Source organism: Bos indicus x Bos taurus, chromosome 25, assembly GCF_003369695.1.
Source record: "Bos indicus x Bos taurus breed Angus x Brahman F1 hybrid chromosome 25, Bos_hybrid_MaternalHap_v2.0, whole genome shotgun sequence".
Lineage (NCBI taxonomy): Eukaryota > Metazoa > Chordata > Mammalia > Artiodactyla > Bovidae > Bos > Bos indicus x Bos taurus.
Window position 1 is genome coordinate 32,046,771 of NC_040100.1, and position 22,628 is coordinate 32,069,398.

At 45.6% G+C, this 22,628-nt stretch overlaps 1 protein-coding gene and 1 pseudogene across 2 annotated transcripts in view; one reads left to right on the forward strand and one right to left on the reverse strand.

Annotated features, from left to right (window-relative positions):
- Positions 1 to 521: 521 nt before the first annotated feature.
- Positions 522 to 22,628, forward strand: part of ZC3H7A (zinc finger CCCH-type containing 7A) — a 38,379-nt gene continuing 16,272 nt past the window's right edge. Inside the window, exons 1-12 of one of the 2 annotated variants that reach the window (XM_027528300.1) lie at positions 522 to 642; positions 12,365 to 12,466; positions 13,238 to 13,277; positions 15,587 to 15,784; positions 16,536 to 16,694; positions 16,931 to 17,011; positions 17,105 to 17,143; positions 18,006 to 18,039; positions 18,650 to 18,933; positions 20,394 to 20,601; positions 21,681 to 21,745; positions 22,292 to 22,478. In XM_027528300.1, the coding sequence (XP_027384101.1) occupies positions 12,399 to 12,466; positions 13,238 to 13,277; positions 15,587 to 15,784; positions 16,536 to 16,694; positions 16,931 to 17,011; positions 17,105 to 17,143; positions 18,006 to 18,039; positions 18,650 to 18,933; positions 20,394 to 20,601; positions 21,681 to 21,745; positions 22,292 to 22,478 (1,363 nt within the window). In that variant the 5' untranslated portion in view covers positions 522 to 642; positions 12,365 to 12,398. Of the gene's footprint in view, positions 643 to 11,916; positions 12,280 to 12,364; positions 12,467 to 13,237; positions 13,278 to 15,586; positions 15,785 to 16,535; positions 16,695 to 16,930; positions 17,012 to 17,104; positions 17,144 to 18,005; positions 18,040 to 18,649; positions 18,934 to 20,393; positions 20,602 to 21,680; positions 21,746 to 22,291; positions 22,479 to 22,628 lie in introns of those variants that run through there. The other variant, XM_027528302.1, reaches the window with a different exon arrangement.
- LOC113883387 lies at positions 9,168 to 9,882 on the reverse strand (annotated as a pseudogene).

The window sequence follows — 22,628 nt, forward strand, 5'->3', positions numbered from 1 at the left end:
GAGTACCGGAGTGGGGTGCCATTGCCTTCTCCGGGAGCACCAGCTAAGGACTGGCTAAATAAACAGTGTCTCGGGGAAGGCACCTCCCGACACCCGAAACGAGGTCAGTTCCCTGTGAGACGCTGTTCTAACTCCTAGCTCTTCTGCTCCGGGGTCGCGGAGCCCAGAAAAACACATGCCCGGCGAGCATCCATTTGAACCGCACGTCCACCCCCAATCGGTTCCCGGGACCGCTGCTTCCGGGAGCCGCGCAGCCCCTCCACTGGCTCCGCCCCGGGGCCGCAGCCCAACGAGGACCGCGCGCCCGCCTCGGGGGCGGCCCCGGAGGCCGAGGCCGAGGGTGACCGCCTCCCGGTGCCGCCGCCGCCGCCGCCGCCGGGCCCGACGTGGCGCCGCCACCGCCCCCGGCGCCGACGCTCGCGGGCGCAGCCAATGGCGGCGTCTCCCGGGCGGCGGGCGCGGCCTCCGGCCGCCAGAGGGCGCCGCGCGGAGGCCGAGGAGCCGCCGCCACCACCGCCGCCGCCGCCGCCGCCGGGTCGCCGCGGAGGGAAGCTGAGAGCGAGCGCCCAGGCCGCCGCCGCCGCCGCCGTCGCCCGCTCATCGCGCGCCGCTGCCCGCCCGCCGGCCCGGCCGTCCCCGCAGGTAGGTGCGCGCCGCCCGCGCGGCGGCCCGCGCGCCACCCGGCCCCCGCCCGCCGCCGCCTCGTGCTCGCGCGCGGCCGGTAACGGACACGGGCGGGGGAGGGGCGCGCTCTCGGCCGCCCAGCGGCGGAACGGCGGCCCCGGGGGCGCGGGGCTCGGCCACAAAGGGCGCGCGGCCCCGGCGCAGGGGCGGCCCGAGCGCGCGCCGCCGCCCGGGCCCCCGCGGGCGCGCCGACGGGGGCGGGCGGGTCCCGGTGCCTCCCTCCCTGCGGGGCGGCGGGGGGCGCGTCTCCGCCAAGTGGGGCGCAGGGGCGCCGCCGTCCTCCCCATTACCGCATGTGTTTCGGTTGACAAAACACCCCCTCTCTGGTTATTTAACTAAAAAAGAATATATATATATACACACACATATATATATATGCATATATTTTCCCGTACTATTTGTGTCTGTTTGGTGATCGAGGACCCCCCACCCCCCACCAATCCGGTACCTTGGTTTTGGGAGCGGGAAGGATGCTTGGGGCGCTTGGCTCGTTAATTTCGGGTCACTCTCTCCGCCCCACCTCCCCGTTATTTATTTATTTATTTTTCACGGGGCTCACGTCTAGGACGTGCACGAACGGTTTCCTGTCTTTATTGTGGACACCGAGACGGCCGGGGCTGGAGGTTTCTTTTCCCCACCCTTGAAGAATGAAGACCTGTCAGTTCCCATTAGCGTGAATTTCCTGTCGGGGACGGTCGCTGCAGGGGTGTGGTCCAGCTGGAAAGCTCTGGCTGGTCCCGAGAGGTCGCGCCTGCACCCTGATTGGGTGAAATTTTCGGGACTTGGGTCTTTCCCCCCAACCCCTTACTCCGATACGTAGTTGGGTATTTTAAAGGCCAACCGTCAGCCTGAAGTTCGTGTGAGCTGCCCCCGGAAGGTGGCCGCTGACCGCCGGAGCGCTTGCAATGTGGCTTGACCTCCTAGAAATGTCCTCTTCGGTGAAAGAAACACACCTGATTTTAAATCACTTAGGAGAAAACAGTAAAACACCCCCATTCGTAATTTTTTTCCTGCTTAAATCATACAGGTTGAGATGATGTTTCGAACATATTGGGTTAACTTAAATACATTCTTAAAATTAATGTCACTGGTTTCATTTTGCTCTCTCTTCTCCTTTTAACATGGCTACTTGAAAATTTAAAATTAGATATGTGACTGGCATTATATTTCTATTGGACAGCGTTCAGCCAGAGCCTTGGAATGGGGCAGGGGTGATTAGGAGCCTGTGCCATCTGCTTATTTTTTCCTGCTTCTGTGATGGCATGTGGCCTCCTTCTCTGCTAGGCTCTCAAGGAATCCCCTGCCTCTTCCTTCTCACCCTCAGCTGGACTGCCCAGCTGATTGCTTAATGAGGATCTTGTCCTAATTTGCAGAATAATTCAAATTAGTGGACGGAATTTTCTTTGCTGAAAAAATGTTTTCCGTCTGCTGTCTACAGGAGTCTGCAAATAGTTTCACTCAGAATCAGACCTTGAGCTATTGAAGCTGAATATTTTTTTTTGGCGGGGGGTGTATGTTTGTGTGTGTGTAATGCAAAGAACATGTTGATTTTCAGGTCCTCTGCCACCTAAATGCCTTCCTTCAAGTTACCATGGCTCTTTCTTGGGTGCTCATCACACTGACCTACACTCTTTTCCCTTCCCAACTGTTAGATACTGTCACTTTTTACAAGTACAAATGGTGGTTGTCAGATTCTGTCCTCTAATTCTTCATTTTGACTAACTGTAAAGCCTGTCAGTTTGGGAGGGTTAAATCAATGTTAAGTGGGAGAGAATCAATTAGTATACAATCTCAAGCCCAGTAATGGTGACAGTGACCCTTGGAGAGTTGTGAGCCTTCCAGTAAAGGACAAGGTAGAATAGAAGGTGTCTGTATTCTGTTGCCTTGGTTACTCTAGAATGACTTTCAAGAGAAAGTATAATGTGTGGAGATTGGATTTCCAGATAATATCTTGAAGTGTGTGTGTGTTAGTGAAAATACTTTTTCTCCAAAATCTTAGGATTGAAAGTGAAATTTGTGTTTTCTAAAGTGTGAAATGTTTACAAATCATCAGAAAAACTTTAGATAGTATTTTTAGGGTGGAGAAATAAGAAAATATTCATCCAGAAGTTTAAAATATATACTTGTTCCAAATATCAATTTAAAAAATTTAATTCACATACACGCGCACACACACAATAGAAGCATATTAAGTGAGGTGAAAATTTCCTTTGATGCAAAGAAACAGGGTCATTTATCCTTACCAGGTTTTGCCCAAATAAGGAGTTTGCTTTTTAATTTTGTTATGAGTTTAGCAATGTGTTGTTTAGTTAACTAATTACTGTTAATTTCACATACTGTGAAGCCTTGGGAACCAGATAATGGATACAGTAAAAGGCAGAAATTTTTCTGTTGCACAAATGAGAAAGTGGAACCTTTGTATTTTATTAGAATATGTGAGTCTGGAGCAGGGTAGTAATCTGGCAGTTCAGCACACCTTTGCAGTCCTGGGCATGTCACTGACCCAGGGCCTGGGTGCCCCTGGGCAAGCTGTCTGCAAGATTTTTTGTCTTTCTTGTCCATTCGTCCCATAAGGATTCCTGTGTCAGGCAAGATGTTCCCAGGGCCTTAGGAGGCCTGGGCCCTGGAAGGGCCACCTGGCACATGTTATATCTGAGAGATCTGAGAGCAAGTTCAAAGTGAACAGCTGGGGGTGGGGTGGGGAGAGGGGTTGGGGGTGGAGTAGAAGTGTGAAATTTCCTCCCTGCTGTTGCTTAGCACAGCCTTCATCTTGGGGCTTTCATTTTCAGTAGAAGGGGCAAACTGTCTCATAAGTATATCCAGGAGGAGATGTCCAAGAAGGTGCCAGAACATCTATAATAACCTTTCCCTCCCTGGTTTGTGGTCTCTGTGGGATGTAATGTGTCCACCTGCTTTTGTAAGTGTTGCAAGCCGGGGTGACAGGGAACAGTTACTTTAACTACTTTGTGTGTTGTTTGCGGCTTGACCCAGAGAGGCTTGAGTCTGAGGGCCGCATTGACTACAGGCTGATGATTATAATTTTTCACTTGCAGCTTAGGAATGCCTTTTAAGGCAAAAATTCAGGCACTGTGCTGCACATTCCCTGGGGCACCTTCTCTGGTCCTGTGTGAGGATGTCTTGGAAGTACGGCTGTTTAATAATATTTATTCCTCTTTCTAAACACATGATGTCCTGGGCGGAGGGTATTTCCACTCGCCACTTGGCCCTGGAGTGCTGTCCTAAAATTCCCTGTGTCCACACCATCGACCCCGTCTGCTTCTCTGAGTTGCTTTAAATTTCATCCCTTGCCGACGTCATCCTGTGTGCCTGAGTGTGCAGAGGGCTGTATTTATTTGGTTCCTCTTGAGTGGCACTGAAGTGCCCACCTGTCTGTGGCAGCTGCGTGTGTCTTTCAGAGCCCAGCCCCGGCGCCCTCAGAGCCACGCTGGCCCTCCTGGCAGAGCTCCTTGGATGGGAATTCAGGCCCAGGGCCAGCCCGGGCAGCTGGGCCCCTTCCTGGCTGTGCGATGCTGGCCCGGCCGCGTCACCTCTCTGCTTCAGCTTCCTCTCAGTACCTGCCTCTCAGGATTCTTAGGATTAGATGATTTCACCCTCGGAAAGCACTTGGAACAATGCCTGGCATCCAGCCAGAGCCGTCAGTGATGGCTGTGATTTTCACCTCTGCCGTATATTGTGGTCACATTTCGCTTCCTTGGTGTCTTCTGATAATGGACGCGGGTTCCCAAAGTTACCATGAAAGGCCAGAATTTCACAATTTCGCATTTCATGGTTTAGTTATAGCTGTGTACTAGGCTTCGACTAGTGGGTGTCATGTCACAGGTACAGAATAAATATATAAGGAATCGTACCGGAGAGCCAGGGTACCTTGCCTTCTGTGAAGCTTCAGAGTGAGTAAGGAACTTAAAATCAGCTGGTTCCAGAGAGGTGATGTATGTTCTAGTTTACAGTTTAGCTAATTAATGAATTGTTGTTGTTCAGTGGCTACCTAGTGTCCGACTCTTCTCAGGCCCCCTGGATGCAGCACTCCAGGCTCCCCGTCCTCCACCATCTCCCGGAGTTTCTGGCTGATTTTGTTTATTTATTTTTACTGTTCAAAGCTCCCCCCTCACCCTCCCACAACTTCCTTTCCGTTTAAGGAGAAGAGGGTGTGGCTGACTGGCTCTTCGCCTGTTCAGTTCAGTTCAGTAGCTCAGTCATGTCTGACTCTTTGCGACCCCATGAATCGCAACACGCCAGGCCTCCCTGTTCATCACCATCTCCCGGAGTTCACTCAAACTCAGGTCCGTCGAGTCGGTGATGCCATCCAGCCATCTCATCCTCTGTCGTCCCCTTTTCCTCCTGCCCCCAATCCCTCCCAGCATCAGTCTTTTCCAATGAGTCAACTCTTCGCATGAGGTGGCCAAAGTACTGGAGTTTCAGCTTCAGCATCATTCCTTCCAAAGAAATCCCAGGGCTGAGCTCCTTCAGAATGGACTGGTTGGATCTCCTTGCAGTCCAAAGGACTCTCAAGAGTCTTCTCCAACACCACAGTTCAAAAGCATCAATTCTTCGGCGCTCAGCTTTTTTACAGTCCAACTCTCACATCCATACATGACCACTGGAAAAACCATAGCCTTGACTAGACGGACCTTTGTTGGCAAAGTAATATGTCTCTGCTTTTCAACATGCTATCTAGGTTGGTCATAACTTTTCTTCCAAGGAGTAAGCGTCTTTTAATTTCATGGCTGCAGTCACCATCTGCAGTGATTTTGGAGTTCAAAAAGATAAAGTCTGACACTGTTTCCACTGTTTCCCCATTTATTTCCCATGAAGTGTTGGGACCAGATGCCATGATCTTCGTTTTCTGAATGTTGAGCTTTAAGCCAACTTTTTCACTCTCCTCTTTCACTTTCATCAAGAGGCTTTTTAGTTCCTCTTCATTTTCTGCCATTAGGGTGGTGTCATCTGCATATCTGAGGTTATTGATATTTCTCCCGGCAGTTTCCTTCAGGAGTGACTTAGGGTTTCAGGTTTTTCCTCTGTTGCTGTCCAGTTGATTCCCACCCTATTGATTCACTCCCTTGTTTGCTCCCTAAGGATTTGGGATCCCCCTCAGCCGGCCCCGCTGGCGTCTGGTCACTTCCACTTTGGCTCCATCCTTTGGTTTATCACGCCTGCTTTGACTGAACCGCTGTCCTGGGGACTTTGAATGGAGTGTTCTCTTTACACTTGGCCACTTCATTCATTCTTTGCTCAGGTTGTCATTGACCTGGACCCAGGAAGTGTGAGGTGATCGCGGCCAAGAAAGACAGGGGTTCTCCTGGCAGGGAGTGATGGGGGAGACAGCCTCTAAAGCTGACCCTGAAGCCCAGACTCAGGGCTGAGAGGAGCCAGCTCAGGGCAGATCTGAGAAGGGTGTCGTGGGCAGAGGGAACTGCATGCATGAGCTCCCGGAAGCGTGGAGCCCTTGACTCACCCCAGAGACCCACAGGAAGAGGAACAGCATGACCCGGGCCGGGTGAGGGTGGCGTCGCCGTCAGGAGTCTAGATTTGGTTCTGGAGGAGTTTAAGTGGACCGTGATACCCAACTTGTGTTTTTAAAGAGCATTCCTTTCAGTGTAGTGTGGGGACGGGGTGGGGGAGGGACAGTGGCGAGCTCGGAGGCCCAGAGCAGAGGTGAGGGAGGAGGGAATTGCGACACCCCCCTGCGACTGGGGCCAGGGTGGCACAGGAGGCCTGATGTGCTCAGATTTGGGGTGCCTGGCATGTATTTTTGACAGTGTCACCGACAGATGCTTTGCCGGTAGATTAGTTGGATGTGGTGAGAGAAAGGTTTCTAGTTTGAGTAGTTGGCCAGGAGGTGATTTCAGTACTGAGAAGGGCAGAGTTAGGCTTGGGAGGACGAGAGTATAACATTAGGGGCCTTCCAGTTAGAAATGCTGAGTAAAGGTCACACACTGGCCCAGAATTCTCTATGGGTCTTAAACATGTCATTGTAGGATAGATGGCCTTTTTGTAAATGGCATTTGGACACCTGTTAGCTATTTGCGAATGAATATGTGTGTGTGTGTGTGTGTATATATATATATATATCACTCCTTAGAGTAAACCGGTGGATCCGGTTTAAGGAAAAAAAAAATTTTTTTTAATGAAACAGTGAGACTACTAGACGAAAACCTGGAGAGTTATTTCATAATCTCAGAGTGGTGCAGGCATTTCTTTCTTTCTTTAAATAATTTTACTTCTTTATTTATTTTGGCAGTATTCACTGCTGCTAGGGCTTTTCTCTAGTTGCAGCGAGCAGGGGCTACGCTAGTTGCGGCGCATGGGCTTCTCGTGGTGGCTTCTTTTGTTGCAGAGCCTGGGCTCGAAGGCTTGCGGGCTTCAATAACTGTGGTATGTGGGCTCAGTAGTTGTGGCACACGGGCTTAGTTGTTCCGTGGCATGTGGGATCTTCCCAGAACCGGGATCAAACCCTTGTCGCCTGCTTGACAGCCATTCTTAACTACTGAGCCGTCAGGGAAGCCCAGGCGCTTCTGATAATGTCAAAATCCAGAAGCCATAAAAGAAAGTATTGAGCTACTTAAAAATAAGACTTTTGCTGTCAAAAAGTATCATAACCAACATCAAATGTTTGACATCATGTTGGGGAAAATAATAATAACATCACAAAGGATTGCTTTCCTCAACACATAGAGAGCTTCCATGAATCAAAACAGCTCAGCCTGGAAGAAAAATGCATGAAGGAAATGAAACAACAGTTCACAGAAAAGGAAGTACAAACGGCTCTTAAATCTTAAAAGATGTTCAGCCTCACTAATGATAGGAAGACTGAAACAAACAAAGCCCCAGCCACAGTTGTCACGCTGTTTGTCAGCTCCCTGACGGCAGTGGAAACGTCCGATGATTTCTTGTGCACTGGTGCTGGGTAGGGTCATTTGGTAAAACTTGGTAGTAGCTGGCAAAATAAAGAAACGCACCTACCCTTCATTCCTTGGAAATTCTTTGAAGATAATGCACATATGAAATGTCCTGTGTATCTGGTGAACTTTTAAAGACTGAAAACAACCACAGTGTCCTAGGGACCTGGTGACGTTCGGGTGCAGCCATATCACGGGCACGCTGCATGGCTGTTAACACAGCTTGATATGTGCTGACGTGGACTGACCTTCAAGACGAGGTGCCAGTCAAGAAAAGTAAGGTGTGGACACGTGTTAGAAGCCCCAGTTTGTATAAAAAATAGCGTATCCACAGGATATTTTTAACTTTTTATTTTGAAATAATTACATACTCACAGTATAATGCGAAAGTCATATATTGACTCCCACAAACCCTTCATCTGCTTCCCCCAGTGGTGCCGTCTTGCCTACCTGAAGTGCCGTAGCCAAGCCAGGAAACTGACACCTGTATAATACAGACCTTACTCAGCTCTTCATTTACGTGTGTGTGTGTTTCTGGGCAGTTTTATCCCACGTGTAGATTCATGTAACCACCTCTGTAGTCCAGGCACAGCTTTGTTCACAGAGTGTCTTCGTCAGGATGCCCAGCAGATCTGTGTCAATGATGTTCTGTTGATTGATTGCCCTCAGAGGGCACACAAGTGGCTGAATGATCGGGCTGGGAAGACGACATTCCTTTTCACTCTCATGGTATTTTAAAGGCCTGCTTTCTGGACAGCGGGTGGCGTCTGGACATCCAAGTAGAACGACCAGGAAGAAGGTATCTGTGAGCTCTGCCAGGGGATGGACATGGGCATTGTTGGGCCCTTGATGAGAATATTTCACATCTGGGTGGGGCAGGGGGTTCCTGAGGGGAGAGAGGGGGGGACACAGGGAGAGGGGTTCTGGTGCCCCCCAGGGCCCTCACGTTTAGAGGTCAGCTGGAGGTGAAGCCCCCTGCCTCTGCTGAATTTGAAGAGAAGTGGTTGTTGGATTAACTTTATCAAGTTCTCCTTCACTTTAAAACTGAGGCTGGATTCTGTTGACTGGATCCCAAAATAAGATGGTGTGGAAAGCCTTTATTGTTTTATTTTAAAATGAGATGTGGGGGGAGGCTTCATTTCACAGGTAAAACTAACTATGGTGGGAAAAAATCCGAACAGCGATTGCCCTGGGTGCAGGGTAGGGGAGGACTGGCCGGAGAAGGGGCCCGAGGGAGCTTCCTGAAGTGAAGGCAGGGGTGTGTCTCAAGGCCAGGGTCTGGGTTACACGAATGTATCGTTTGTCAAAACCTGCCTTAACGTATGTGCGTTTTACCTTAAAAACTGCAAACAGATGTTGAACTCCACATAATGCTGAGGTGTTTTGTGGTGAGTTATAATTGATGTCTGCAGCTCACTTTGCAGTTTACAAAATTGTGTTGGTGGATGGACGGAGGGTGGGCAGACGTCATTAAGGATGGGCAGATGTAATACATATACCAAAATATTAATTGTAAGATATAGGTAGTATAGAGGTATATGGTATTCATGGTAAAAAAAAAATTTTTTTTTCTGGGTGTATAAAAAATTTTCATAACAAAATTTAGGGGAAAATTCTACAGAACACGGAATGCTGTGTCATATTATATTTAAATGTCAGCTCATGCTCTGTTCCCCAGTCTTTAAACATGTGAAAGTGGCATGGCATTTCCTGCTGTTAAGAATCTACATCTTACTTTCTCTTAATCGCTGGCTTGAGTCGTCAGCTCTTTCTCTGCTGCCCTTTGTCCTTAAGAGGGCAAAGGTTCAAGGTTTTTGAGCACTTCCTGGGGAAGCAGCTCTAAGGCTCTTATCTTGGCAGATTATCCTAACCCAGAGTCCCTTCTGAGTCCACAGATTTGCTTTTTTTGTTGTTGTTACGTAAATGAACCCATTTATTATAGGCAACGTTATCAAATGGTGGTACTTCTCCTGGTCCTTCGGTTCCTTAGTCTTCTTTCTGATGCAGCCTTGACTGTGATGGCAGAGGTGGTGGTGAAGGTCCAGGCACCACCAGCTGCTGTTCTCACACAGGAACCTCAGTGCCAAGTGCCCACGGCTCGTCTCTTCTTGGTTTTGCCACAGAAGGAGCAGGTTTGCTTGGCATGCTGGCTGGTTTCAGTTTTCTTCACCGGCTTCCTGAGGGAGGCATCATAACAGGTCCCGTGTTTGCCCACGATTCTGACCTTGTTGGTGCATTTCACCAGGTAGCCGCCACCTAGGTCCGGGCCCAAGAGCCAGGTTTACTTCTCAAGTGAACCTCAGACTAATTCTGCAGCTCGCCAGGCAAGGGTGGGGAGAGGCCCGTCGTTCACTGAGGAGAGGAGAGGCTTCTTGCCTGCAGCTTCTTTTCTTTCATCCCAGTCACTCTGGCCTGACCACCCTGGGCCCCCAAGTGCAGCCCTGGGTGCCTTTGAGCTCCAAGGTTCTGACTCTGCCTTAAGATAAAGAAGAGAAAACTCGAGTGGCCCCGGAAGGGCTCAGAAGCCACATAGGCTTCTTTGAGTACTTTCTTTTTCCAGAGGTCATTTATCCACAAGATTAAAAAAAATTTTTTAAAGGTTTGCTGTGAAGAGACTCTGTCTTACCCTCTCCCAGCCCCCAGGTTTCTCTCACTGCTGTTGCTTCTGTAAATCCATCTGGAGCTATCTCGTCTGTGGCTCATGCTCAGTTGCCTCAGCCGTGTCTGACTCTTCGTGACCCCATGGACTGTAGCCCGCCAGGCTCCTCTGTCCATGGCATTTCCCAGGCAAGGATACTGAAGTGGGTTGCCATTTCCTTCTCCAGGGGATCTTCCCTACCCAGGGATCGCACCCATGTCTCTGGCATTGCAGGTGGATTCTTTACTGCTAAGCTACCAGGGAAGCATGAAAGTTGTTGAGAATGTACAGTAAAAGTTCTTATCACAAGGAAAAAAAAAATATTTTTATATTCTTTTAATTTTGTGTTTATGTGAAGTGATGGATGTTCACTAAGCCTGTTACGGTAATCATTTCATGAGGTTTTTATGTCAGATCATTGTGTTCTACACCTTAACCTTACACAGTGCTATATTTAGTGGTATCTCAATAAAACTGAAAGGGGGAAGAAAGGGAAAAAGCCTTAGCACCAGTTCCCAGGTTTCAGGGCACTCCAGCCTCCATCCCACTCTACACTTTGAAAAACTTGCATAACACATGGTAAGCAGTAATGAAACTAAAACAATTCAGTTATGTATACTTGAAACATGGGTGTAGATCCATAGTTTGCGTGACACGATGTCCTCTTAGAATTAACTCTCAGGAGTCCTCGTCCAAGGGTGACTGTGTGGACCTCCCAACCCCTCTCCACCCCACCAGGGAGCGTTTAACAATATCTGGAGATACTGGTTTGTCACATCTGAGGGGAGTCATGCTGCTGGCACTTAGTGGGCAGAGGTCAGGAAGCTGCTAGCATCCCACGGCACACAGGACAGCTCTCCATGCTAAGAGAGTTTGTTGTTGTTATTCACTCACTCTTTGCGACCCTGTGGACTGCAGCACGCCAGGCTTCCCTGTCCTTCACTATCTCCCAGAGTTTGCTCAAATTCATGTCCATTGAGTTGGTGATGCCATCTAACCGTCTCATCCTCTTTCGTCCCCTTCTCCTTTTGCCTTCAATCTTTCCCAGCATCAGGGTCTTTCCCAACGAGTCAGCTCTTCACATCCAACCAGAGTATTGGAGCTTCAGCGTCAGCATCAGTCCTTCCAGTGAATATTCAGGGTTGATTTCTTTTAGGATTGACTGGTTTGATCTCCTTGCAGTCCAAAGGACTCGCAAGAGTCTTCTCCAACACCGCAGTTCAAAAGCATCAATTCTTCGGTGCTCAGCTTTCTTTATGGTCCAACCCTCACATCTATACATGAGTACTAGAAAATCATAGCAAAGTGTATGTCTTTGTAGGCAAAGTGATGTCTCTGCTTTTTAATATGCTGTCTGGGTTTGTCCCCGAATGGCTGAGATTGAGTGACCCTGGTTTAGGATGCTGAGAGGTGATGTTTTATCCCATTTCTCTTCTCTGTGGGTCTCCTGTAGCTTTCTGGAAAATACTTCATGAACAATGGCCAGTCAGGGTAAATACCCCCGGTGTTGACATCAACCTGAGTTACATTTAAGGTAAACCCTTACCGTCTAGAAAATTCCGATTAAAGTAACTTCTCTTAGATCCTCATTCTATCAGTTATATCAACAAGGATTGTTTCAAAAGTCTGTGTAACAGAGTATGGATCAGGCTTAGACTCTGCTCATAAGGAAGTCAAAATCCCTCAGAGGCAAGCGGATATGAAACCTTTTTGCTCCTGGAAGGTTTCCAGAAGCAAAACAAGGCCAGGACTGTTCTCATAGCTGCTTCCGCGTGCGTGGAGACAGGCCAGAAACAAAACCCGCAGTTGAAGGAGGGTAGATGAGAGGGGGAGAGAGAGGTGACTTGTGCATGAGGATTGTTTAGAAGGGGCCTGCCGAATCTGCCCGGCTGTTCAACGTGGAGCAGGCAGAATGTGGACATCCTCTGCTCGAGGCGCACGAGACAGCGGGGACCACGGGCCCAGCTCAGATGGTGTCCTCAGCCTCAAAGACCCTAGTCAAGCCGGAGGAGATGGATGCGTCCACAGTTGTTAATTGTGCGGCATGACCTCGATCCTGAGTGTTTTAATTGGGGTCCAGGAGCCCCGTGCCTTGTGTAACTTGTTGCCTGTTTCTTTCCAGGTTTCTCCTTTAGAAAGTGGATGTGTGGGATAACATGTCCAGTGTGTCCGAGGAGAGAAGAAAAAGGCAGCAGAACATTAAGGAAGGACTACAGTTTATACAGTAAGGGCTCCCTGCACGCCTGTGTCCTCGCCACATACAGTTCCGTTTTGCTGTGGCTCTGCATTTAGGAGGGGATGGGATACTTTTAGTCCTATTCACTTGGGTTAGAAATCGGATATTTTTGTCCCAGCAATGCCTTCTGTTCCTGGAACATCAGTCCCTTTGTGTTCCAAGGTGGATCTTGCCATCACCGATATTTCAGGGTTAAAATCCTGACTTATCTCCCAGAATGTTTGACGGAGGAATTTGAACCTAGTTTCACTCTGATGAGGGAAAGTCAACATCGGTCAGCACCCAGGGCTTTTGTGGTCACACTCCTTCTGTTGAGAAGCCCGGTCTCCAACTGGCCTTCGTGACGCACGAAGTGACAGGACCACAACCCGGGTGGCCGTGTCCAGGCAGAAAGACTTCTTTGTCCCTCCTGGGAAGGGGATATTCTTTCCCTCTGTCTGCAGTGAATTGGAACAAGTAGAACTAGTGGTTCTGTACTATTTTAAAACTTTTTCGACATTTGAAGAATTAGGCCCTCTGTTAGTAGAAGTAGATTTGAAAGGTAAATGTTACCCTAAAGAAGATACAAAAGAATAGTTTTAGATTTTTTTTTGCGACTACAGTTATATGTGAATCAAGGTCATAGAGGACAAGTAGGTCTTTCAAATGTACTTTGAACCAGTGATGAGCTAATGAGAAGCCCAGTTTTAGGGTCACTTCTGGATGAACAAATCCTGACAGGGACCTGATCATCAAAATTAACTGGTTTCTTCTTCTTAGGTCACCGCTGTCGTATCCAGGAACACAGGAACAATATGCGGTAAGGAAAAAATCTGTTTGAAAGTAGCTTGTGAACGGTCACATGTAGCCTGGCTTGGCAAACCCCAATGCAGCCCTCTGTCTGTTTTTGTAAATAAAGTTTTATTAGAACACAGCCGTGCTCATTTGCTGGTGTGTTATCTGGCTGCTTTCATGACATGGTTGAGAGAGACTGTATGGCTCACAAAGCCTCAAATCCTTACTGTCTGGGTATTTACAGGAAAAGTTTGTCAACTTGTGTATATAAGATAAGGTTAGTTTTTTCTGGCATACTTGGACAGTTGTGTATTTTCTTTCCTCTGTTAATGTAGTTTTGAAGTAATTTCTTTTGAGTCCCTTGACAATTACTTTTAGCCTTTCATTTCAGGAAGAATGAGAGGGACAGATTATGAATGAGAGGGACAGAGTATCTTCTGGTTTTTCTTTAGCAGAGAAATTGTCACAGTAAAAGGGTGGCTGGGTAATCAAATGAAAGAGCTGGAGATGAATTGAGTTAGAGAGAAAGCCCAGTTGACTAGGCCTGGAACTAAAGATGCTCATCTCTGCAGACCATTAGTTCCCCTTGGCTTTGTGTCTCTGCGGGTTTTGGTGTTTCTGAACGTCGCTCCTTTCTCTCTGCCTCCCTCCCTCTCTGTTCATTTCAGTCTCTTCCTTCCTTTTCTCCAAACAGATGTAGAACTGTAAAGTATGAGAGCTAGCAATCATGTGGAGCAGTCCTTTGATTTTACAGACGGGCACTCAGGGCCCAGAGAGGGGAACCAGCCTGTCTCTCAAGTCACCTCAGTCATTAAAGATCGATCTGGACAGTTTCCTTTGTCACTTTCATCAGCTTAGACGTGAATTCATGAAACGAGATGAAGAGCTGCATGTTTATCTGCCCCGTTGATAGGAAAGGATTACTTATTTATTTAATTTATTTTGGGGGCTGCACTGGGTCTTCATTGCGGTGCACAGACTCTCTAGTTGAGGTGCACAAGCTTAGTTGCTCCGAGGCATGTGGGATCTAGTTCCATGACCAGGGATCGAACTGGTGTCCCCTTCATTGGAAGGCAGTTTCTTAACCCCTGGGCCACCAGGGAAGTCCCGGAAAGGGACTTTTAAAAATCTTAAAGCAATGATAGTAATCCTGAAGGAAACTCAAAGAACATTTGCCCCTACCAAAAGAATATGTGTACTAAAAGCAATAAAAAAAAAGATTTGACATCCCCTGGAAGAAAAACTATGACCAACCTAGACAGTATATTAAAAAGCAGAAACATTACTTTGCTAACACAGGTCCGTCTAGTCAAAGCTATGGTTTTTCCAGTGGTCTTGTATGGATGTGAGAGTTGGACCGTAAAGAAAGCTGAGCACTGAAGAATTGATGCTTTTGAACTGTGGTGTTGGAGAAGACTCTTGAGAGTTCCCTGGACTGTAAGGAGATCAAACCAGTCAGTGCTAAAGGAAATCAGTCCTGAATATTCATTGGAAGGACTGATGCTGAAGCTGAAACTCCAATACTTTGGCCACCTGATGCGAAGAACTGGCTCATTGGAAAAGACCCTGATGCTGGGAAAGATTGAAGGCAGGAGAAGGGGATGACAGAGGATGAGATGGGTGGATGGCATCACCGGTTTGATGGACATGAGTTTGAGCCAGCTCTGGGAGTATTGGTGATGGACAGGGAGGCCTGGCGCGCTGCAGTCCGTGGGGTTGCAAAGAGTCGGACACGACTGAGCGACTGAACTGAACTGAACCCCCTAAATCAGTAAGCCACCTGAACATTTACAAAAGAAGAAATACAAATGGTCCATTAAAATGTGAAGAAGTTCAACCTTGCTGGTAATCAGATATGCAAATAAGTAAAGGTTACCGTTTTCCCCCTAGAAATTGGTAGATTTTATGTGTGCATGCTCACGCACGTGTGTACACGTGTTGGCAGGGGTACTCTCAAGCAAGCCACTATACACATTCATCGTTACTGCCTTTTTTGGAAAACAACAATAAATACCAGTTAGAAGCCTTAAAATGCTCATTCCACTTGTAGGAATTTGTCCTCGGCACAGAGTTGGCGATGTCAACAAATATTGACAGGCTGCTTTTGCAGCACTTTTCTTAATTGATTTTTTTCTTGGGAAAAGCAAGCAGGAGGAAACTCTAGCTGAGATAGTAGTGACCTGGCCTAGATTTCATAATTTCTTACAATAGTGCTTATTGCTCTGTCAAATTATTTCCTCTGAAGTTTTAGATACAGAAATTAAAATTTGCTTGCACTCTGACTTGTTCCTTAAAAAGTTTCAAGGGGTAACATTCTTTTTATTTTTTTTAAAGGTATATTTACATGCTCTTGTGAGAAATCTTTTTAATGAAGGAAATGATGTTTATCGCGAACGTGATTGGAACCACTCTATAAGTCAGTATTCAGAAGCTTTGAGTATAGCTGATTATGCAAAGTCTGAAGAAATTTTAATCCCTAAAGAAATCATTGAAAAACTATATATAAATCGTATTGCTTGCTATTCCAATATGGTGAGTTGTGACTTGTAAAGCAGTGTTTCTGGAGAGAAAAAAAGATTTTTCAATAACATAGTACATTAGCAAAAGTCAGCTTTCTAATTTCAATTTATAGGAAAGATGTATTAGCTGCTTTAGAGAGGCTTCAAGCTTTGAAAAATCAGTTTTGGCCAAATACTTAGGAATTTTTAAAAATAATTGGTTTTTTAGATACTGGTCCTTGGAGATACCCTTTTGAGTATGGCTTTGGGGGGGCAGGGGTAATCTGCTCTTACAAAAAAAAAAAAAGTCAGCCTGGGAAGATACAGGTATTCACAGATGAGGGTATCAGGTATCTCAACTGACAGTTTGCTCCTTATGTTTCTCTTAGGAGTTATTGTTATTTTTTAATTTAAAAAAAAAGGAGTAGTGAGCCTTCAAAAGAATTAACGCAACCTCTTCACTTATCTAAACTTAAAAAGTAGTATTTTGATGTTGTTAAAGTTTTCATATAGACATTCACACTTAGGACCTCAGCTATACCTGGACAGCTTTCTTTCTTGAAGATCTGGGGTCTTGTATGGCCAAAGGTCTGGGTGGTGGGTACATAGGTAGCCATGATATTCTTTCTACTTTTCTGTATTTGAAATTTCATAATGAAAATAATTTTTAAAAGACAAATAAAAACCATTACCAATCCATTTGAGAGGAGAATCTGAATTTGTTTGTGTTTGCATCATTGCAAGACATGAATTGATTGCTAACTTTATTTGGTCTCACTCACCAGGGTTTCCATGATAAAGTTTTAGAAGACTGTGATACAGTCCTCAGTTTAAATGCCAGTAACTACAAAGCTCTGTATCGGAAATCCAAGGCTCTAAGTGATTTAGGAAGATTCAGAGAGGCTTATGATGCTGTAGCAAAGTGCTCCTTGGCAGTGCCTCAGGTATGGTATTTATGTTCTAATTCATTTGTTTACATTCTAGCCATTTTATTGCTTCTATGTAGACGAATGGCATCAAAAAGTTATGTTTTCCAGCCAGCCGTCCACCTGCTGCAGCTGGGAATAATTGCCCATAAAGCAAGTGTCTTGACAAGGATAAATTAGACCTGTTTTGTCCCTTCACCTCTACAGTTAGTAAATATAACCCTCCGTTAATCGTATATTCTGACTTTTTTCAGGATGAACATGTAATAAAACTAACTCAAGAACTAGCTCAGAAATTGGGATTTAAAATAAGAAAAGCATATGTTAGAGCCGAGGTAAGCTAGAGTTCTCGCCATAACGTATTTTCATTTTGTTTTGTAACTTGGAGTCAGTTCTGGTTTTAAATTAGCATCTTAATTTTCTTTCAGCTCTCACTAAAATCAGTTCCTGGGGATGGGGCTACAAAGGTAAGGTTATTACTCTTGTAAGAATCATAATTTTGAAAAAAGAAAAGATAGAAGTATTAGCAGTTCTGCTTTTAATATTTTTGGGTTTTGTTTATTTTTGAGACCTTTTTATTCCTTATACACCTAAGTGGCCAGAGCTTCCTGCCCTATGAAAAGAAAACAAACATCTCCAGTCATATCTTTTACTCTCAATCAGTATTTCCTGAAAGCCCATGGAGCATTTTACAGGATGTTCATAGAAGTTAGGTGTTGTTAGAAAAAGTGGGTTGCGGCCACATACTAATTTTAGAAGTCATTGGGTTAAACACAACTAACAAGATTTATCTTTTTTAAAGATAAGTCTTCTTAGAGCTGTTAGGAGGTCGCTGTGAGTTGGGGAGGGTGGAGTGGCTACACGGGTCCCTCTGGAACTGGAAGGCTCCTGAATATCCTTGGAGAAATACTAAGCCACACGAAATGAGTGGCAAGAGGCCTGCACTGTTTAATCCTACGTATTACAAAGGTTGGGCTTCCCAGCCAGGTGGCCTGCCAATGCAGGAGATGCAAGAGATGCAGGCTCAATCCCTGGGTCAGGAAGATCCGGAAAAGGAAATGGAACCCTACTCTGGTATTCTTGCCTGGGAAATTCCATGGGCAGAGGAGCCTGGTTGGCTACAGTCCATGGGTCACAAAGAGTCAGACGTGACTGGGCATGCACTGGACTGGCCATTGCAAAGGTTTATACGTTCTGTTTGTCTCTGTCTTAATTGGAAGGAGGTTAGATGTGAGAATCGGCATTGCTTTCTTAGAGTGAGTTTTATAGCTTGCTTTCTAGTCTAGAATCCTGAAAATACTATGATCTATTATTTGGTTCAATTTCTAGGCTTTGAACTGTTCTGTGGAGGATATCGAACCAGGTATGTTTTCACACACGCCCTCTTAATCTGAAGTGCCAGCCTTGGGGACTTCCCTGGTGGTCCAGTGGTTAAAACTGCATGCTTCCAATGCAGAGAGTGCAGGTTTGACCCTGGTCAGGGAACTAAGATCCCGCATGCCTCACTACGCACCAAAAAAAAAGTGCCAGCCTCAGGTGTTATGTACATTATAGTGTTGTCAGTTAGGATTGCTGGGTCATTAGTATTAAAACAAGAGCAATTTCCGAAACCACCTCTGTGCCTCTGGCTGTGTCAGTAGTGACTGATGGTGCTGACTGTTGGTGAGCAGTTGTTCGGTGTCCACCGTGGCGTCACCACCCTCTAGTAGCCCCACCCAAAAGGAGCCCAGGCATTTTGAGAAAGGAGGAAGCGTTTTCACAAGTGAATATATCTGTTCCTGGGCAAAAGAAACTCTTTTTTTTTAGAATTGCTTTTACTCTTTTATTTGAATTGCTTTCACTGTTGTATCTCTCTGTTTATAATTGCTTTCATATTTTCACCTTGCTCTTCATTTTCTCTGTTACTGGCTATTAACACTAGTATTACGTAAATATACTGAAAATAAGTGAGCATATGTCCATTCATGTTACAGATTTATTAACTCCGAGGCAAGAAGCACTGTCTGTTGTTTCTATACCCGCATCCAGTTTTTCTCACCAAGTTGGAAATGAGCTGGCTTCAATTTCTATTATGCCCTTAACTTCTGTTTTGCCACTGCAAGTGGAAGAGAGTTCTCTACCATCGACGGTGTTGGCAAATGGGGGGAAGATGCCCTTCGGCACACCGGAGGTGTTTTTAGATGATGGAGACATGGTCCTCGGAGATGAAATAGACGATCTCCTGGATTCTGCGCCTGAAGCCAATGAAACCGTCATGGTAAATTTCAGTCTGACTCCTTAAAACCTGGCTTTTTTTCCCCCCCTTTTTAAAAAAATTGTGATATAACCTGCTAGGTATTTTCAGTATTGACTGTAGGCTAAACTTAGGGTTTCTTGAAAATTACTTTTGTCCTTTTCCAGTGGTAACTGGCTAATTTTGTCATTTTTTTAAATTAAAAAAACAGAACATGCTAGGAATCACATGTTATGGGAAAGGGAAATTTAACTCCCTGGCAAAAAATAGACATTTGGTATGTAAGGCAAAATGAGTCGATGGATTAAGGATTTCTCATTCCTTAAGGATGATTCTCCTATAGCTACATAACCATAAAGCAAACTCGGGTCCACAGGCCAGATCTGGCCCGCTGCCTCTTTTGTCTGGCCCGAACACTAAGACTGGTTTTGAGATTTTTACATGGCTGGAAGAAAGGGAAAAGAAGAATAATGTTTTAAGATACATGAAAATATCTCATGACACTGCAGTAACAGAGTAGAGTAGTTGCACCAGAGACCGTGTAATCCACAAAGCCTACAATGTTAATAGGGCTGTGTTAATATCCAGCCCTTTATAGAAAAGTTCACTGACTCCTGCTGTGAAGTATATTAAGATAGTGGCAGCAGTGATACTAGAATGATGGCGTGGAGAGGGAAACTCAGAGCTGGTTTCCAGGGAGAGTAAAACCAGTGATGTCCGTGTGGAGCTGACAAAGAGAAGGTGTAAAAGGCAGACAGACGATGGGGGGTGTGGGTGGGGGGAGTTGGTTCCTTCCACTTTGATCTGAGGCAGGTTATTTCACCTCTCAGTCCTTCGGTTTCCTCATCTGTATGGTGACAGTCCTTGTAGGGTGCACCTCAGAGGGTTAGGAGGATTAAATGGACGGTATATCCCGCCCTTTATAGAAAAGTTCACTGACTCCTGCCGTGAAGTATATTAAAATAGTGGAAGGTATTTTAATTGATATAGGAGGCTCTCGAAAAATTGTCACTATGTCGGGGAGGGGCAAGGCATCGTTCCATTTGTTCTCATGAGGCTGTACACTGACATCTCCAAAAAGATGGTCGCCAGTTCTCCAGGCTGCTCCAGCTCCCTTCTCTCGACCACCCTTCCTTCCGCCCTGGCCCCATACTTGCCCTCGTGGTTCCTCTTTGAGGAAACCTTCTGGTTGGCTCAGAGCAGGAAATGTTAGCAATCCTAGGAAGCTTGGAAAATGAAGCAGGGACTTCTCATTTGGGTCACAGTGATATTAGAAGTCACATCTCCAGACTTTTTAAAAAGTGGGCTGGAGAAGAAGTCAGCTCTGTCGCTTGGATTCTGCCATCTTGGTTATGACTTCAACTTTGTTACCTAACAAAATCACCCAGTGGACTAATTCGTTCTTATGTGCTGGTATTAAAAGCAGTTTGGCTAGCTTGGGACAGAGTTTCATGGACTTAAATCCGGTCTTGTTTCCTCCCCAGCCGTCAGCCTTAGTCAGAGGCCCCCTCCCAACTGCCAGCATTGGCCCGAGCGTCCCCTTCTCTGCGGCGTCTCTTTTGGGCGCCTTGCCCATCGGGGCGAGGTATGCGCCCGCGCCCTCCTTCTCAGAGCTGTATCCGCCTTTGACTTCGTCCTTAGAAGATTTCTGTTCTTCTTTAAATTCATTTTCAATGAGTGAATCCAAACGAGGTAAGACTCGAGCTGCTTATGTAAATGGTTACAGTTCATTTTCTAAAAAAGACAGTCTGTTTAACTAACACTAGGTAGTTGGTACTTGAGTTATTTTCATTGTAGCTGAAAACACACTGTAGCTCTAAAACCTGAAGCTTCCTGTTTTAAACTCACGTGGACTTACCTGTGCCGTTGTGGAGGTCAAGAAGCAGAGGCCTGAGAGTAGGAGTACACGTGGTACTGTTTGTTTTAATAAGATAACTTGTTAAGGTGGGTGTCTGTTGTTTGGGGGGGCGTGAAATGACTTTTAATGTTTTCTCTAGAAAAGGGATAACCCCCTCTTAAAGGGTCTTAAAGACAGGTTATCCTTTTAAATTGTGAACTAGGCAATACTTAGTTAAGACTAATTTAAAATCAGTGTTTCGAATGATAATAGAACCATGTATTTTTGGCTTCATCCATAGCAAACTATAGTGCCTTACTTTGGCAAGGGATTGCTGAGGTTTGGGCCTGACTCCTGTTTTTGTAATCCTAGGCTTAATGTATCCTTTAAGTAGCCACAAGAAAAATCTTCATATTTTTGTCAGTCATCATTACAGTTAAACAAATCAACATCAAAATAATTGATTTAAAGATTGGCAACTGAACAAATGAAAATTTGTGGAAAACAGAGGGCAGAGAGAAAGTAATTGAGTGGTAGACTAAGAAAAAGAAAGAAATTGAACCCGACTGATTCTCTTTAATGTTTTGATGAGTTTCTGCTTCATACTTTCAAAAGGAGAGAATCCTTTCCCATTTTTAATATGAATTATCTTCTTAGTCTTTTTAACATTCCCATTTGATAGGCCCTGCCTTAGCTCATGTTTCTGAAAATTGCTTTTTATTGAAATTTGTTTGTCTAAGGATTATTTATGTCCTTGGTTTCTGGAGGAGAGGAGAGACTCCATAGCCCTCTTTGGATGTCAATAATGAGCAAGAAAACTTCTCGGAACTGGGAGGGGAAATAAGGTGGGAAGCCATAGTGAGCTGCTAAGCCCTGATGTTCTTATTACATGATTAGAATGAAAAGGTCTGTTGAAGTTTTTTTATTATTTTAGATCTGTCCACCTCAACTTCTAGAGAGGGAACAGCGCTTAACAACAGTAATTCTTCCCTTTTACTTGTAAGTGCCACTTCCTCTTTTGTAACTTCGTCGCTTAAATTGCAAATAGGTCTTTTACTTAAGTAACTGAGTTATTTGAATGAACGGTACCAGCTCCCTGGAATTTTGTGTGTGCTGTGGGAAAGAGTGCTAAAATAAGACTCTTCTGGAACATCCAGTAATAAGTGCTCTGGGTTTAAGGCTGGATCTGTCATGGCAAATTAATCAACAGTGTAAGAGGCTTTAGCACAGTGTGAATGACGAAGAAATGCAAGATCAGGGCATGAAAACCCTGTTGGCTGATGAAGCAGAACAATTACCCATCGCTTATAACAACTCATGGAGCATCCCAAAATGTGGGGGAGGGGCCTAGAGACCCCAAAGACAGGAAAATGTAGAAGGCAATGGTTTTCAAATAGAAACGTAGTAAGGACAGGATAGTCCTCTGTCTAGTCTGTGCAGAATGTCTCATTTTTCAGATGCGTTTGTTTTCTTCTTTAGTGATAGTGCAATATTTGTTGGCTGTTTTTTGTTTTTTTGTTTTTTGTTTTCTTATGCTTCTTGCAGATGAATGGACCAGGCAGTCTGTTTGCTTCTGAGAGTTTCTTGGGAATTTCAAGTCACCCTCGGAATGACTTTGGAAACTTTTTTGGAAGTGCAGTAACTAAACCCACTTCTTCAGTGACCCCAAGACATCCCCTTGAAGGAACCCATGAACTGAGACAAGCTTGCCAGATCTGTTTCGTAAAATCAGGTCAGGACCAAAGCAAGGAGCTTGTCAATAACCTGAGAGTTCTTAGGAATTTGTAAATCTAAGTGGAAACACCAACTATTGTGACTCTTGCATCTTTATTTGAGTTCTTTCTAAAGAAGCAGCAGTTATTGATTAGGAGGAGCCTTTAGA